General features: G+C 39.8%; 1 protein-coding gene across 5 annotated transcripts; it reads left to right on the top strand.

The window, feature by feature from the left end:
• The first annotated feature begins 1,869 nt into the window (after nt 1-1,869).
• ANKRD66 (ankyrin repeat domain 66) lies at nt 1,870-18,058 on the top strand. 5 transcript variants are annotated; one of them, XM_037844515.1, is made up of 5 exons: nt 4,691-4,709; nt 6,698-6,872; nt 8,698-8,926; nt 11,061-11,266; nt 17,247-18,058. In XM_037844515.1, the coding sequence occupies exons 2-4, from the start codon at nt 6,710-6,712 to the stop codon at nt 11,260-11,262; spliced, it is 594 nt and encodes a 197-aa protein (XP_037700443.1). In that variant the 5' UTR covers nt 4,691-4,709; nt 6,698-6,709; the 3' UTR covers nt 11,263-11,266; nt 17,247-18,058. The 5 variants fall into 5 exon arrangements, with proteins under 5 accessions (XP_037700444.1, XP_037700445.1, XP_037700443.1 ...); XM_037844514.1 differs by lacking the exon at nt 17,247-18,058 and adding an exon at nt 11,723-12,521; XM_037844516.1 differs by lacking the exons at nt 4,691-4,709; nt 17,247-18,058 and adding an exon at nt 1,870-1,924 and having other exon boundaries at nt 6,650-6,872; nt 11,061-12,516.
• Nucleotides 18,059-18,276: the final 218 nt, after the last annotated feature.

Raw genomic sequence — 18,276 nt, 5'->3', positions numbered from 1 at the left:
AGTCAATTGACTGATGATTTGATAAACTAGCCTTCTGGTTTATTAACCGGCTACAAATGTCCTTGCAGTAACGGTTAGGCCAGTGCTTGCTTGACCAGACACCTGGACACCATCACCTGGCAAAGATGACACATGAACCTAGGCATCACAGAGTTGTAATTGTTTTATTTGCCCATTCAGTAACTGTTGATGTTTCCATTGTACAGAAGGAGAAATAAAGTCCAGATACACTGACATTGTGGACCTCTGGCTTCAACTTCCTTTTCATTTAGGTCTCACATATTCAATTAACTTTACATTCAACCATTCTAAATTCCATGTTGTGACATCCCCTTTGCTTATTGAATTCTCATGTTGTTGGTCTGGGTCCTTGCAGGAAGTATATGGCAGCTTGAAACCATATTATTTGATGAGTGTTTAATAAAGGGACTATTAACAAAAGTGAGAGCAGAACTTAGGGAACTCAATAAGACATTGTGCGATACCTCTGGACAAATGACAATGGGGATCTCTTACTCCTCTTGGACCTGAAGGAACAAGGGAGAAAGCAATGACTGGATCTGCTAACTCTATGGAGAGGTTTTGACCTTTGCAGGAAGATCATAGTAACAGTTAGGAAGGAAGCCAAGGGACCAACTATTCCTACCCCACTCTCTATCCACCCTCCAGTCTCTTGCTGAAGACTGAGCAAATTCCTCTGGAAGCCTGAGGGCACTGAAGTCCATGGATAACATCTAAGCAGATCAACTTTCCAGGGTTAAGAGGAGTGGAGTGTGGATCTGCAGGGACAAATGGAAGCTATCCAACATACCCTCTTCTCCTTTAGGATTCTTAAATGCTAGGTCTTAAAGAGCTTTAGTGCTTCTTTTAGGGCATTTAGCATAATCACAATGACATTTTCTAGTGCAACAGCTTATCTTCACAGCTAGATTAATAACTCCTTAAAGAGCCATGTGATTTGTTTGTTTTTTCCCAAATGTGTGATAAGATGCTAGGGAAATATTTTTTTTGTGAATTTATCTTCGAAATGGACTCCCTCAAGGTGGTTGAACTAGGGACAATAGATTCACAGGAGTTGCTAGAACAAATGAACTGTCTAGACATGACACCAAGGGTGGCTGGATGGAAGAGTACCAGAAGCCAAGGCAATAATGTAGAGCCCTTTATAGGCCCCATCCAAGAGTCAGTATGTGGAGGAGCTACACAGATGCACATTCAGATTGCACTGAGAGAAAGAAAGGAGAAAGGGAGGGAAGAAGGTCATTTACAGAAGTATCATCAAAAAGATGGTAGATGCTTAGAGCAAGGGAGCCAGAAGGTAAGGCAAGGAGAAAGTGCCTGCAGACTTTTGGTAGTGTGGCTTTTTTTTTTTTTTTAAAGCATTTACCCTGTGCCAGGTGCTTTATAAATTATTCTAGCTAATCTTCTTAATAGCCTTATGAGAAAGATCTTAAAACATAATTTTCTTCTTGAAAAAACAGAGGCTTGGTGAAGTTAAGGAACTTGCATAAGATCCCACAGCTGGTTCTGCAGGTGGTGGGATCATGCTCTCTTTCCCGCTCCACATGAAACAGACATCTCCTATGTACAAGTGGTAACAGCCTATCTCCTGCACAATGTTATGTGAGCTGCAAACGTTGGATATTTGTTTTTTGTTTGTTTGTTTTAATTTCCCCTTTTTCTGATAAAATGTTATTTGGAAGAGTCTGTTAAGGAGCACACTGGACTAAAGAAGCAGATGGGAATTGCTGAAGAGTTTCAGTGCCATACAGAGGGCCAATCCCCATCCCACCAGCCAGGGATGCTGAAGTTGATTTGCAGGCTTTAATGAGGAAGGAGGGGTCAGTTTCCATGGTAAACACAACAAGACTCGGAACAACTAAGACTGCTTGCAAACAGAGCCCCTGAGCTTTCAAACAAAACAGTAAGTATTTTTATATTACTTCTGGCTCCAGACATTTCGTATAGTCATTATAGATCATTCATATTTACTAAAACTTAGATTTACTGGCCACTTTGTAAATTAACTGAGACATCTCTACCAGAAAGATAGGAATCCAAGTGTACTAAATCAAATTTACAAGGATCCATGTGAAGGAAAGTTTGCCAAATTTCAGTAGTAAGTGGTAGGCTAGGGCATTGTGTGTATTTTATGCAAATAAACTGTGTTTTAGAAAGCCTCTAATTAATAGCCTCATTTATCTTTTTATATTTTATATTTAAATGAGCTAAAGTTTTTTACCTCAACTTTATTGTGCTATAATTCCCATACCATAAAATTTACCCATTTAAGTTACAATTCAGTGGTTTTTAGTTACATACTCAGAGTTGTACAACCCTCACCATGCATTTAATTTTAGAACATTTCATCACCTCTAAAAGAAATCCTGTACTTGTTAGTAGTCACTCTCCAATGCCACCAGCATCCTAGCCCTAGGTGATCACTAATCAATTCTCTGTGTCTATAGATTTCCTTATTCTGGACCTTTCACATAAATGGAAGGATTTGCCAACTATTTTCCAAAGTGGCTGCATAATTTTACATTTCCACCGGCAATTTTTTCCATATCCTCACCAACTCATTATTATTTGCTTTTTTTTTTTTTAAATTGTAGTCACCCTAATGGGTGGGATGTGGTCTCATTGTCACTTTGTATTTTTCTGATGACTAATGATGTTGAGCATCTTTTCATGTGCTTATTGACTATTTGGATATCTTCTTTGGAGAAGTGTATATTTGGATTGTTTACCCACTTTTTAAAATTGTGTGATTTGCCTTTTCATCTTCTTGATGATATTGTTCATAGCACAAAAGTTTTTAATTCTGATGCAGTTCAGCTTATCTATTTTTTTTCCTTTTGTTGCTTGTGCTTTTGGTATCACATCTAAAAACCATTACTCCTATGGTTTCTTCTAAGATTTTTATGGTTTTAGGTATTACATTTAAGTCTGTGATCTATTTTGCATTAATTTTTGTGTATAGCATATGGTAGGGGTCCAATTTTATTCTTTTGCATCTGGATATCCAGTTTTCTCAGCATCGTTTGTTGAAAAGACTATTCTTTCCCCAGTGAATTGCCCTGTACCCTTGATGGAAATCATTTGACCATAAATATCAGGGTTTATTCCTGAACTCTCAATTCTATTCCCTTGCATTTTCACATGAAATTTTTTAGGATCAGCTTGTCACAATTTTTCTGCAAATAAATTTAGCTATCCATTTAACACTTCAACTTGAATTACTGTTCATCTGGTGGAGTATTCTTGGCATGAACTCAAATGTGGAACAGATGGTTGGTTTAAGTTTAAACCTGCATAAAGGTTTGTTGTGAAAGGCAAGCAAAGAGGCTTCCAGACACCTGTTCTAAAAATGGTTTGAGTTTTAATGACACCTACAGATTAGAAACACTCTTTGCTTACCTTTTTATCAGATATAAAATACTCCGGTATTAGGGTTTTCTACTAAAAAAAATAATAAACCCATGCCATCTTCTCTTATACCTGACATAAGCATTGAGCACCTACTTCATGCAAAATGGCATAACTCTTGTCCTGTACACCCAGAGATTCTGATTCACTTTGTCTGAGCTGAGCCCAGGCATCTGTATTTTTTTTTTTTTTAAATCCACACGTGGTTCTCATTTAGTCCCTGGGTTGAGAACAACTGTTGCATCCTTACTGCCTTTACTTTACTTCAGTTTTAGAGAGCTATTGTTACTCAAAGCATTGTCTATGAACTAGAGATGCTGTGGAGACTTGTTACAAATGCAGAATCTCAACCCCCACCCCCTGCCCCACATTGAGTCAGAATCTGCATTTTACCAAGATCTCCCAATGATTTGTAAACAACAGAGGTTGGAAGGAAAAAAAAAAAAAGCAAAAAACAAAAAACAAATAAATAAACAAAAAAATCTCCCACCATCCAAGTCTGACGCACCCTCTGTTTCGGTAGCCTGTGCCGCCACTCCAATGGGCTAGCCCTGTGGGCCTCAGAGACCAAGCCCAGATGTTCCCTTCCGCCCCTGCTGCGCTCTCTGCTCCCACTGCCCAGGGCCATGTGGTCACCGTCTACACACTAGGGCCTACGCTGTTGACAGCTGTGGGGCACCGAGCTGCAAGCCGCAGAATCCCTGTCCTGGAGTTGGTGATTGGGAGAGTTGCCTCCCCTTTGGCCAGCTGCCATCTCGGGCCGGGCTCTCCTGGAAAAGAAATGAACGTGTGGGAATCAGGGTGGCACTAAGGCAGAGTGAAACTGACATCCAACCAGCCAGGCCCCTACTCCTCAGACCAGTTGCTCTTTGCCCTGAGAATGTCTTCAGTGAAGGTCTGCAAGGCAAAAACTGTGCTGTAGGCAAACTGAGCAGGGCAGAGCAGGAGTTTTTCTCTCTTTTATACAAGTTCCTACATAATGGCTACCATTTTGCCACTTGGCTGCAAAGCCTAAAATATATACTATCTGGCCTCTTACAGAAAAAAGTCTGCTCGGTAGTTTAAGTTGGGACTACTTGCACCTCACAGAATGGGCTTCCCAGGCTTCATCATGCTCTGCCTTAGTTTGGGATCTTCCAATGCTTGCAGTCATGCCACAATGACTCTATTCATTTCTTCTTGACTGAGCTCAGCTCTCACTTTCAGAGAATATTTCTTTTACTTCCAAGTTTTGGCAAATGATCCTTTCTATCTACCTCCAGAGAATCACCACCATCAAGGTACTTGGGGCATTGTATATTAATTATTGTATATTAATTATGCTACTTTTCTGTCTCTCCCACCATGGGGATGATCTCACACTTCCACGTGCTTTGGACTCCCCTGAGGGCTCAGCACAGTAGAGCAGGGACTGTGGAGCCCCACCTCCAGAGTTCTGATGCAGTGGGTCTGGGGGGCGGCTAACAAGTTCCTGGAGAGCAGCTGGGCCATAATTTGCATGGTTTACTCCAACAACTTCTTGAGATCTCAACTGAAATGTTGACATCAAGAGAATATTCCCAATGATTCCATCTAAAGTGGCTTTCTCCTACTCTTTGTCTGTCCCTTTCCTTATTTGTTAATATCTGCAGGTATCAAACTTTTTGGCCTCAGGAACCCTTTACACTCTTAAAAATTATTGAGATCCCCAGGGAACTTTTGTTTAGGTGGATTATATCTGTTGATATTTACCCTGTTGGAAATTAAAACTGAGAAAGAAATTAAAATGTTTATTAATTTATTTACAAATACCATTAATGAACCCATTACACAAAAGCATGACATTTTATGAAAAATATTTTCCAAAATAACAACAAAAAGAACCATTTGAGAAGAATAGCATTGTTTTGCTTTTTTGGGGTGGGGGTATCTCTTTAGCACCTGGCTTAATAGAAGATATCTGGATTCTCATATCTGCCTCTGTATTCAGTTTATTGTTCTGGTTAAAGCAAATGAAGAAAAATCCGGTTTTATATATATATATATATATTTGGAAAAGAGGAGTATTTTATTAGCCTTTTCAAATAATTGTGGATATTCTTCTTTGTTACAATAGCACAACTTGACTTGTTTCTTAAAGTTTAGTTGTAATGTGGAATCTGAAATGATATTAATGTACTTTTCAAACTCTGCTTCATTAAAGCCCCTTGGCATGTCTTGAATGGATCTGTTTACCCATGCATGATTTTGTAACAACACCCATTTATCATCTGTTAAATAGTGGTTCACCAAGTTATCCAGATTTTCCAAATGTTGACACTTTTCATTATGCAATATTTAAAACTCATCTTTATTAAATTACATATTCAAGGATGAAGATTTAATAAAATAATCCTTACTGCTTCTTTAAGGATGTTTCTGTGAAACTGATATTTTAGTTGCTTTTTGCTGTGAGTGTGTGCCATGGCAGAATACCACAGCTAGAGTCCCATTTGGTGTCACTGCGTTGATTTGAGCTAAGGCACCAACGGTTTTCCCCTCCATGGCCTTTGCACCATCAGGGCAATTGTCAACACAGTGAACAAAGTCACTGTGAGATACCTCAATATCTCAATACTATAATAAAACTAATTTTGACCTCGTGGACCCACTGAGAGGGTCTCAGGGAACTCGCAGAGTCTGTAGACTGTAGTTTGAGAATGGCTGATTTATAGCATAGCATTAACATTAATAACAATTTGCAGTTATTTTATTTTTATGTTTCCATCTTGTCCATCTCCCCTATTGGTGTAGCAATAGTATGTGATTTCCATGGTGCACCTACTCTGTATTTAGTATTCACTTTACATATAGATTATCATTTTATCCTCACAACAACTCTCACAGATTAGACTCATTCTACAGGTGAGAAAGTTGAGGCACAGAATTACACAACTAATTCAAGGTCATACTACTAGCACTTTGGAGTAGGAATAGATGAAACACTAGAAAGTGGCTTGAGGCCAGATACTAGAGGGCTTTAAATGCCAGCCCATGAGTTGAGACATAATCCTGTAGGTGGTGGGGAACCATCCTAAGCCAAAAATTGATAGTTTTTTTAGAGGACTGGCATGAACCAAGCACAGTAGATAAGAATCAAATATACATTTAGCAGAGAAGACACATTAGGTAACCCTGGGGGAAAATTCAAGAGGCAGGAGAGAAAGTCAGTGATACAGAAATGTATGGAATCATTTGCTAGAAATAAAGAGTTGGAGGAAATTTCGTAAGTGGCAAGTCCCTCCTGCAGTTGCTTTCTGCCATGGAATTGACCAAAATGACAGACATGACAAAGCTCCACCAAGCTGTGGCTGCGGGAGACTACAATTTAGTGAAAAAGATTTTAAAGAAAGGTCTCTGTGACCCAAACTACAAGGATGTGGACTGGAATGACCGGACCCCACTTCACTGGGCTGCAATCAAAGGTGAGTGGCAATGCTTGGGTATAATCCATACCTTTGAGCCTGCCATTCAGTGGGCTATGGGTTAGTGGAAATACCAAGTCTTTGGAGCCAGGTGGGCCTGTGTTCCAATCCTGGTGCCTCCATATACTAGTTGTATCTCCTTAAGCATGTTGTTTAACCTCCCTGGGCCTTGGTTTATTCATTTACAAAATGGGCAAAATAATGCAAAATAATTCTGTTTTGGAGTTCTGTGTTAAGAATTCAGACAATGGGTGTACAGTGCCTATAGCACATAGTCTGCTCTCAGTATATGTTAGTCCTCTGCAGTCTCATCCATGAAGAGGAATGGAGTATCATGTAGTAGGACAGGGACTTTGTGTTGACCATCGCTGTTATCTCTGCATCCCCTCTGCCTAACCATGGCTTAATTGTAGAATTGGAGGAGGATAGTGGCAAAAACTCAACTACTGGGCTTATTAAGGGCTTTGTCAATAGAACACCACTGAAAGATATTGAGTAAGAAAATGCCATAGTCAAATTTGCTTTTTAAAAATTTGTTTGACTCCTGTGTAGAGAATGGATTGACCATTAGAAGTGAAGCTAGCTGCAGAGAAAGCAGTCAGGAGAGTTTTGCAAAAATCTTAAGTTCAAAATTATGTTGCTTATACTAAAACACCTTTTAGTGAGCATTTTCTATGTGCTGAGCTTTATGCTGTGTGCTTTACGTCTACAATTTCATTTGAACTTCATAAGAATTCAGTGAGGTATGTGGCATTATCCTTGTTCTAGTTTGCTAATGCTGAAGAATGCAAAACACCAGACATGGATTGGCTTTTATAAAATGGGAGTTTATTTCGCTACACAGTTACAGTCTCAAGGCCATAAAGTGTCCAAGGCAACACATCAGCAACCGGGCACCTTCACCGGAGGATGGCCAATGGCGTCCGGAAAACCTCTGCTAGCTGGGAAGGCAGCCGGCGTCTGCTCCAAAGCTCCGGCCTCAAAACGGCTTTCTCCCAGGACGTTCCTCTCTAGCAAGCTTGCTCCTCTTCAAAACATCACTCCCAGCTGCACTCCATATCCTCTCTTTGAGTCAGCTCATTTATATAGCTCCACTGATCAAGGCCCACCCTGAATGGGCGGGGCCATGCCTCCATGGGAACGTCTCATCAAAATTATCACCCACAGCTGGGTGGGGCACACTCCAAGCAAATCCAACCAGCACCAAAAACGTCTGCCCCACAAAACTACAAAGATAATGGCATTTGGGGGACACAATACATTCAAACCAGCACAATCCTTAATTTACAAATGAGGAAACTAAGACTTGGACATTTGTTTCTTGTCCAAGTGCCACAGTTAGTAAGCAATATTTCCACATCTATCTGACTGTAAAGCCTGTGCTCTTAACCTGTGCTACAATGTAAATGGGATTTTAAATATTTATTTGAAACTAGAACTGAGACTGCTGAAAGCAAAGTGAACCTTATCAATGCTAGAAGGGGTAGGTATTGTGTGACTTGGAAGAGAAAACAAGACTCCTACGTGGGGCCTGAGGGAATGGATAGGTCGGGGGAATGTCCAGGAAGGAACACAGGGGAGATGTAGAGGACTCAGGCCCCAGCTAGAGGCAAGATTTATGGGTAGGGTTGGGTGGGACACTGAGTGCCCGGTAAGGAGAGGAAGGAGGCAGGAGAGAGGAGGGGATGATGCTAGGAAGCTGGAAGAGGCTCACAGGCAAAGCTTTTCCCCTCCTTTGTGTTATCTAGGCTGGCCCTGACATCAGGCCAGCAGAGACATTTTTTTTTGGTCTTAATCTCACCCTGTTTCTTCTTGGTAATCTAAGGACACATGGATGTGATGCACCTCCTGTTTGAATATGGAGCCAGGCCCTGCCTGGTAACTGATGTGGGCTGGACTGCAGCTCATTTTGCAGCTGAGTCAGGCCATCTGAATGTGCTCAAAGCTCTGCATGGATTGCATGCTGCCATCGATGCCCCTGACTTCTTCGGAGACACTCCAAAGAGGATTGCACAGATCTATGGGCAGAAAGCCTGTGTGGCATTCCTGGAGAAGTAAGTAAGAAAGTTCATTTCTTCCCAGCTCTAGTCAGGGCAGAGAAACATGAGCCTGTGACCAGGATCTTTGCTGACACATTGGTTTCAGGTCAAGGGCTGTGAAAATGAAATGAGGAAATCTAGTCAGATGACTTTTGTTTGAGTTATTGTGATTATCTTTTACTGAAATGACTAATTTGGTGGGAAACTGTATTTACCCTTTGTTTTAGATTATACAAAAATTACCTCAAATAAGGAAGGTTGGACACCAAGTTCAAGAATGGGACATGGTCCAATATTTATGGGCCCCCTTCAGATTCCTAAAAGGTAGTCAAACTTTAAAATGAGACAGGTAATAGAAGCTATCATCAATAAGGATTCTTCTATCTTTTAAAAAATTTTATTCATCTATCAACCTCTCCTGAACACACACACATGCATGCATGCACACACCAAAGAGGAGAGATTTTCTAGCATTTGTTCATTTATGCATTCAGCCAGATAGTCAATGAATGATACTTAATTCAAGCACTGATTATGCACATAATAGTCCCAGCTCTGAGAGGGATGGAAATAAAATCTAGGCATTTATAATCTGGTTGGGTCCATAAGTAATGCATACAAGAAAAAACAAAGTAGCAGAGTGAGAGTAGCATTGTTTGGAAACCAAAATGATTTACACAGACAGATAGATAATTGGGGGGTGATAGTGAAATGCCCTACTGAGAACTTGAAAATAAAGTTAATATCAGAAAGTTAAACTATTAAAATCTTTGCTTATGATGACATTAGTTATCTGTAGAAGTAATCCAAGAGACCCTATTGTAAGGGTGACAACTCATGTTAGAAATATCCCAAACCACAATCAAGGTAATTTGGGGAGCAGAAAGATAACACCTTGAGTCCTGACTGGAAGATTCTTTTTTCTCCCCAATTCCTGCCATCACCTCCTAAATTCAATTCCCTTCACCCACACTGGACCTCAGCATCAGCAGACGTTTTTCTCTGAACTCAAATGCTAAGATACCACTATGTGACTATAGCTCCCTTTCTTCATTGTCTCTTTGAGAGCTTCAAGACCTTTCCTCACTGAACTTCTTTTTTCCTTCTCAATCTATCGCCTGCTTGAAGGTTTCACTGTTTTTTTGCCTGTTGTCTGGACACCATGATATGCAGCTTCTTCTACTCTCTTCCCACTGTTGTTAACTTTCCAACCCTTTGTCTTTCCATCGCATGTACCATGAAATTCCCAACCTTGGATCAATCTTCTGTCTTCTCCACTCATGTACCTGTTCTGCTAGAGAAAATCACTCCAGTAAGTAGATGGGTGCAACCAGAAGTTCTAAGATTTCTAGCTTCAGCTGAATGTTCAGAAAAGCTGGGTTCTCTCTTCCCCTCCTACTCTCTCATTGACAACTTCAAGTTCTCATCACACTTCAGCCCAGTATCTCAGAGGACATGCCTTCCACTTGGAAGAGAAAATTGAAGCCCTTGGGTACACATTTTACAGCCTTCTACATCAACAGATTTTATGCAACTATGTGTTTTCACCATTGCCTTCCTAGCCCTGCCATGAACAGGTCCCTTGACCCCATCCTTTTGTTCTCCATCAAGGCCATCTTTCCTTTATTTTTTTATTTCCTTTATTATTTATTTCATTCTGTCTCCTGGGTTTTCAGTTTGTTCTATTCCTTCCCTTTACTTCTCTTTGGACTATGAACATGTTCAAATAGTTTTTATTAAACAACACCAAAAAAGTTCATCCTCTACTCTGAGGCCCCTGTAGCTTTGGCTGCATCTTCCTTCTTCCCTACACATCTAAGCTACCCGAGAGTTGAGCTACATGATTGTTCACCTGCCAACATTGCACTGAATCAACTCTCACCGAAGTTACCAGTGAGCTCTTGGTCTTTGATTCTATTAACATAACACTCAAGTCACACCATTTTTGCTCCACTTCCTAGTAGTTGCTTAAGTGTCTGAGACCTCCCTGATTGTACCTTTGGAAATGATCAGACTTGGCCTTCTTTCTCCACGGAGCCACTGAATTGCCCGTGCTGTGTCCAGAGGGAGGGAAAAGGGGCAGATTCCAAAGGCCCTTTGGCTCCTTGGCTCCATGTACTTGGAAATCTTTCTCTTCTCCCTTTCCTAGGGCTGAGGCTGAGTGCTGGGAGCACCGCCATGCTGCCCACCTGAAAGGGCTACCACTGGATCAGCGGGACAAAGACTGGGATGCCAAGAAAAGGGAGCTGGAGCGATCTCTTCCTGTCCCTGGTCAAAAGAGTAATAAGAAAAACAATAAGAAGAATCGACGCCTTGCCTGGTTCAGTAATACCAAGGAGAGGAGAGTGTGAGAAGGTGGGAGCCTCTGTAAAGCAGCTGGAGGAAATCGAACCTATTTTTTATGGCAGGATATTTCCCCTGTCACCAGACTAGAGGTTGTTAGGAATGTGTTGATTTTACTCATAGACCATTACCTAGCTAGCTTCCACCAGTAGTTCATGATCTGTCAGTTGATCTGGTTCTTGCTAATGCCTTCCATCCACAAGAAACACCAGGAGGGGATAAATGTAGGCTGCTTGCATTTTGTTCATCAGTGATTTGCACTGTCGGTATCTTCCAACCCCTCATAGTCAATTAAATAATAATAAGGAAACTTGAATTTTTTCAATGCAAAAAAAAGTGACAACAAAATCCTCCAAATCTCCAGCATACTCAGTTCAATCTATGGGTAAAAAAAAGTGTTTATGGTCATATAGACAAATATATTTGCAAGTTTCCAGCTATTTTTTTTTTTTTTCTTTCGTGTGATAGAGACCCCAATCCCAGCATGGGCTTCATTATCCCTGATCATTTCTACATAGGAGGAACAGTCTGGACATTGGAGACCAGCTCAGGGAGAAAAAACTAAAAACCCTGACATGAATGAATTTCATCCCATATAATAATAAGAAAGCATAAAGTAATGGAAAATTTGATTACAGTTCTGCTTTTTCAACCGTAAATTTTATGAACTCTTAATACAGATTAGGTATTTCCAAAGAAAATATGGCATCCAAATTTTGATGTGTATAATGTCAACTACACATAAGAGGTTGAAGACAGTGCAAAAAATAATGTAAAGTATCTCATTAATAATATTTCATGTTGATTACAAGTTGAAATGATAATGTTTTGGGTATTGGGCTAAATAAAATATATCAAAATGAATTTTATCTCTTTTTACTTTTTAAAACATGTGGCTACTAGAAAGTTTAAAATTACAAATGTGGCTTACATTTTGTTGCTATTGGGCAGCACTGCTATAAAACCCAGGCAACACGTAAGGCCTCCATCAGGGGACTGGTCTAGTGCGTTTTACTTTAATTGGCTACTCCACATCCTAGGTTTACTAACTATACTGGTTTGGAGCTGTTATGTAACCAGAAAAGACTATGTTATTTTAATCCATTCTTGTGGGGGCAGGCCCATTGTTTGGTGGGACCTTTTGCTGAGGTTGTTTCCATGGAGTTGTGACCCAGCCCTTTCAAGATGGGTCTTAATCCCCTTTCTTGAGTCTTTTATGAGAGGATAAAAGGCAGAGACATTTTGGAGAGAGCTCAGAGAAGCTTAGGAACACCCAGAGACATTTGGAGACAGCCACTGAAACCAGAACCCGGAGAGAAGGACCAACAGACGTTGCTGTGTGTCTTCCCACATGACAGAGGAACCCTGGATGCCAGCAGCCTTTCCTCAGAGAAGGTATCCTCTTGTTGATGCCTTAATTTGGACATTTTCATGGCCTTAGAATTGTAACTTGTAACTTAATAAACCCCCATTGTTAAAAGTCAACCCATTTCTGGTATATTGCATTCTGGCAGCTTTAGTAAACCAAAACACTAACTTCTCTGCCTAAATCAATGTCTTTGACCACCTAACATCTTTATTAGACATTCTTCAATTAAAGCTTGTGTTAATACAGACCATATTTGGTCTGATCTTTTTGACATGAAAAATGCTTGAACATCTTGTAGGAAATTAATATAGCTACATAGGACACCTTTTCTAGTGTTTACTTCCTGACCATCAATCCCTTTTCACTATGTGCTCTAATTCACAGAGATGATTCCTGATTGCCATGTTTGTACTGATCCTCAGTGACTGGAAGACATTTTACTTAAGCTGGACCAATAAGATTCTTCTCCTGGGAACTTGAAACGTCATAAAACTTTGGAAGTGTGGAGTGGTCAGTTCCACAGTAGGGATGAGGAGGTATAGAGAGGTGTTTTACAAAGAGAGAGAGGACCAAGGCAAAAGACCGAGAGAGAGGTGACAACTTTCTAGTTCCTGTTTTTGTTTCCTTACTCAGGGGTATGTGAAATGCTACTTTTCATTATAAAATATCATCTTTGCTTACAATATATTGAATTGATTTGTTCCCCTTACATTCAGTGTTTCCTAATGAGTCTAGTGTTTTAAGATCATGGACTTATTAGTCAAGCAGACTTAGGCAAAATTATCCTTCCTTCTTGGGGTTTTTGTGAGAATTGGTACTCTTTATCTGTTCCATGTAATGGCTATTGTATTACTATACAAATTGTAACAGTCACTTTTAAATATAATCTTAACACTGTAAGCAAGCTGGAAATTGCAAAAGTAGTCTTAAAATGTAACCTTTAAAACAGCCTTTAAATATAACTTTAAAGCTGGAAGCAAGCTGTGAATGAGAACGCTTAGTCTTACAAAGGAGCAATATATAAATGCAAAGTCTGTACCCAGATTTGAATAAACTGTCATCTATTGCCCCAGACCTACTAGATATGAATAAAGCTTCTCATCTATCTCACTAGACTCTGGAGGCACATTTCCCAGGTATCACAGAGGATGGGGATCCTGAAGGAGGTAGGAAATGGCTAGATGAAATACTGAAGTTCTTCAGACCTCTGTTTCCTGTTAACTTAGATGATTATTTCTCTTTGTCTCTGACCTACATAAAAGCCAATTGAAAAATCACTTTGAGGGGACAGATTTGGGAAAATTCCCATTCTCCTGCCAGCATCAATAAACCCTTTTTTCCTCCTCAGCTTCATTCCGTGTGACTTTCATTGGCTGCACTGAGTAATGAACCCAGATTTGAGTGTCCTCATCTACAAAGTGAGCTCAGTTTTCCCCGAGGGTCACAAGAGTCCAGGAGTCCAGGCTCTCCATTGTTCAGTACATAAATATCCATTGTCTCATTTTAAAGACTGGATAATAGCCTGTCTTCCATTGTCCACACAGATGTGGACCAAATTGTAATATACAAAGTGTCTTTAGGATCCCTTAACATATCTATGACCCCATGGGCTTCCCGTGTCCTCAGTGTTCCCTCTTTTCATACTTGCTCTCATTGGGACATTAAGGGACATAATATATTTCCCCCCCCATGAGGTTTTGTGTAGTAAATGAGAACAACAGGAAGAAGACACTAAAATAGCTTCCCTGTATGAAGAATTTGTTGCATGCTAGACTCTCTACTAAGCACTTTAATGTATTCTATCTAATCTGTATGACACATCTATAAGACAGGTCTTATTATCCCCCAATGACATCGCAAGCGGAAGGTCAGAGAGGTTCAGTGAATTGCCCTAAGACATCTGGCTGATGTTAGAACACAGGTATAAGACTTTAAAGCCTGCCTGGATTTGGATGGAGCTCTAACCCTTCAGTCTGTGGGAACTTGGGCAAGTTGCTTAACCTCTCTAGTTTCCTCGTATGTAGATTGGGGATAATAGTGGCTATGATATAGGGTGTGGTGAGAATTATATGAGATAATGCATCTCAAGCATTAATTTACTATACCTCCCACGTGGAAAGAAGTTGTTAAACATTTTCACCCTTCAGTGTCCCAGATACATAACAAAAAATAATGGCTTGCTGACAAGCATTATTATGCCAGCAAAGCCCTGAATGAAGGTGCGTCTATCTTCTTGCCCCTGAGGTTGAGCTCTCAACCAACGAATCTTCATTGCTTAGGTCACTTCACAGTGACCATGGGTTCATCCCTCACATGATGCATGGGTGAGAGATGAACTTACCACCCTCACTCTGCCATGACAGCCAGTCCATTTCAGGGAGGCTCATTTGAGGATTTGCAGCAGATGGAGAGTCTTGCATTTGAAGTCCTCATCTGTTCCTCCCACCTTCATGGGTGGTCAGTAACTAGTTATACCTGTTTTATGAAGCAGAGGCAGCATCATGCTGTAGAAAGGGCCTTGGAAGAGGAGTGGGGCCATCCTGGGCTTGACTCAGCAGGGAACTGGCAGTTATTTTGGAATGGGAACACTCACTTTTTTTAACCTTTTTTTTTTTTTTTTTTTGTAGACAATAACATATATGCATAGAATAATAACTTTCAAACTGAAATTTAACAGGTAGTTAGAGAGCAAATTTCAAAGAATATTATGTCCATAGTTTCATTTATTTCCAATTTGTGAAATATAACATATATACAAAAAGATAATATCCTTCAAAATATGATTTAACAAGTAGTTATATAGGAAATTTCCAAAGTTGCTATGAGTTACAATGCCATAGTTTCAGTTATTTCCTTATTGTGAAGTATAACATATATACAAAAAGGTGATAGTTTTCAAATTACAATTTAACAAGTAGCTATATAGCAAATTTCAAAGGATGCTATGAATTACAGTTCCACCATTTAAATTCTTTCCTTCTAGTTATTTGAATACCCTAACAACTAAGAAAGAAAAAATTATACAGAGATTCAGTATTCATAATCCTCTGTTAAATTCCATCTTGTCTGTTGCTACACCTTCCTCTAGTTCAATGACTTTCCTGATCTTCAGGGATGTCTAGGCAGTGACCACCCTAACTTGTTCATGTTGAAAAGGGGTGTTGACATTATGAGAAAAGGGGACACATCTGGTTGATGCTCTTGAAGAGGCCATTGCCTCTGGGTTTGGGGACTTAGCTGACATAGGAGTTCCCTGAAGGATTTATATTTCTGAAGAATAAACTTCATGAGTACAACTTTTATAGAGTCTCAGATAAGGATACAGGTATTCTTTAAGTTTCTCATGACTACTGTTGACTTGGGCTTATCATACTGTGGTCATTTGGCATATCTAGGTGAAGCTTACATAGGAGTAACCTCCAGGACAGCCTTTTGACTCTATTTGAATTCTCTTAGCCAATGAAACCTTACTTTGTTGCCTTTCTTTCCCCTCTTTTGGTCAAAAAGGTGTTCTCAATCCCTCTATGCCAGTGTCAGGCTCATTCCCAGAATCCATGTACTATGTTGCCAGGAAAACTCACTCACCTGGAGGGTCCTGTCCCACAATGGGGGGGAGGGTGATGGATTTATTTGCAGAGTTAGGCTTGGAGAGGGAAAGTCCACATTTGAGCAACAAAAGAGGTTCTCTGGAGGTGATTCCTAGGCATAATTATAGGTGGGCTTTAGCCTCCCCTATACAACCATAAGTTTCACTCAAGCAAGCCTCAAGATCGAGGGCTTGACTTATAAAATAGGGGTTCCTAAGTTCACATAGCATATGTTATGTCCATGATAATCCATCCATATCTCATGTTATCATCACTTAGTCGTACAATCCTCATCACTCTCCATTTTAAACAATTCTTATGACCCAAAACACCTCTTCGCTCTTGTCAGCCCTTAATTATTTGTCCCTAGTATTTGTGTGGTACTAGGATGGAATTCCTATTAATTATAGTCCCTAGTATGCAATAAGTAGATTTTTCCCATATACCTTCCATTGTCAACTCTCTGTGCTAGTGTCATACCTTAGAAGTATATCATGCAAGCACCTATCTACATTTGTGGTGCTGATCTATGGGAAACAAGTCTTTAAACAAGCCCTTTCAATCCTATTAACCTTCAATACAGCTCTGATACCCATAATCCCATTAGCAAACAATCGTCACCCCTATCCATTCCCATACCTCTGAATTCACCATCATTAACATATCTGAACATATTAGATTATCATTCCCCCTCACCAGCTTCTATCACTATGTCCCCACTATTCTACATTATAAGACATTAATCTTACATTGTTTAAAATAAGAGGATCTCCAAGATCATATCCAAATCTAATAGTTTTGCAAAATACCAGAAATGGATTCGCTTTTATAAAGGGGATTTATTAAGTTGAAAATTTACAGTTCTAAGACCATGCAAGTGTTCAAACTAAGGCATCAAGAGGATACCTTCACTGAAGGGCTGATGGCACCGGAACACCTCTGTTAGCTGGGAAGGCAAGTGACTGGCATCTGCTGATCCCAGGTTTTGTTTCAGCTCCTCTCTCAACTACTGTGCATTCTTGGTTCTTTCTTCCAGGATGCTTTTTTCTCTAAGTACCTGAAGGTCCCGTCTGAGCATATTCTGCGGCAAACTCTGGGCTTCATCTCTTAGCTTAACGTCTCCAAACGTTCTTCTGTCTGCATCTCCAAGCGTCAGCATTCACAAGCATCTGGATCTGAGCTCTTTTATGGTGCTCCAGTAAACTAATCAAGACCCATACTGAATGGTCAGGGCCACGCCTCAATGGAAATAATCAAATCAAAATTATCACTTACAGTTGGGTGAGTCACATCTCCATGGAAACAACCTAATCCAAATATCCCACAAGATTGGATTAAAAGATCATGGCTTTCTGAGGGACATAATATATCCAAACCAGCACATTCAGTCAGTCAGGGCTAAATCCCAGTAATTTCTATTTTTAAAATATTCACTAAATTATTATGATGTCCATCCAGGTTTGGAATGCCAGACCGTCATAATTTCAAGAGTCCTTTTCCAAACTAATTATTCTTGTGACTGCATAGGATTGAAGTTGCCTATGAACTTGCCTGGATGGGGATGGGGGTGGGGAATATATCTTTATATTTACTAACCCACAAGTAAAATGTAGAATTTCCTTCAATTATGAGTGTGGAAACGAACCACAGTAGAATTCACAGCTCCTAGGACACTTACACATAGACATCTCAGGTATTTTCATGATATTTCATGAAAATATAGCATGATATTTCAGTCATGGTACTTCAGATCATGAGTACCTTGAAATAACATTTATACTCATCATTAGTTGGAAATTATGGTAATTCTTGGAATTCTTTCTAGGCTTTATTATTTAATACATCAATAAAGAAACATTATATTACAGTATCACAAATGTTATTTTAATATTTTGATAGCTTCATTTTAATAAAATATGTTTCCTTTGTCTCTTCTGTATTTTATTTTACTAATTGAAAAATGCTTTCCCTAGAAGAGGTCCATCGGCTTCATTAGATGGCCAAAAAGGCTCATGGACAAAATAGTTAAGAACTTTGGTGGTAAGTTTTCTTGATTTGAGGCATTA

This window comes from Choloepus didactylus, chromosome 7 (assembly GCF_015220235.1).
Source record: "Choloepus didactylus isolate mChoDid1 chromosome 7, mChoDid1.pri, whole genome shotgun sequence".
NCBI lineage: Eukaryota > Metazoa > Chordata > Mammalia > Pilosa > Megalonychidae > Choloepus > Choloepus didactylus.
This window is presented reverse-complemented; position numbering and strand designations above follow the sequence as displayed.

What these genes read in the sequence shown, in the direction of transcription:
- ANKRD66 (XM_037844515.1), top strand. Translation starts at nt 6,710, where the DNA reads ATGGAATTGACCAAAATGACAGACATGACAAAGCTCCACCAAGCTGTG. An exon ending in TCACTGGGCTGCAATCAAAG is followed by an intron (nt 6,873 to 8,697) that starts GTGAGTGGCAAT and finishes TGGTAATCTAAG; the next exon opens with GACACATGGATGTGATGCAC. An exon ending in TGTGTGGCATTCCTGGAGAA is followed by an intron (nt 8,927 to 11,060) that starts GTAAGTAAGAAA and finishes TCCCTTTCCTAG; the next exon opens with GGCTGAGGCTGAGTGCTGGG.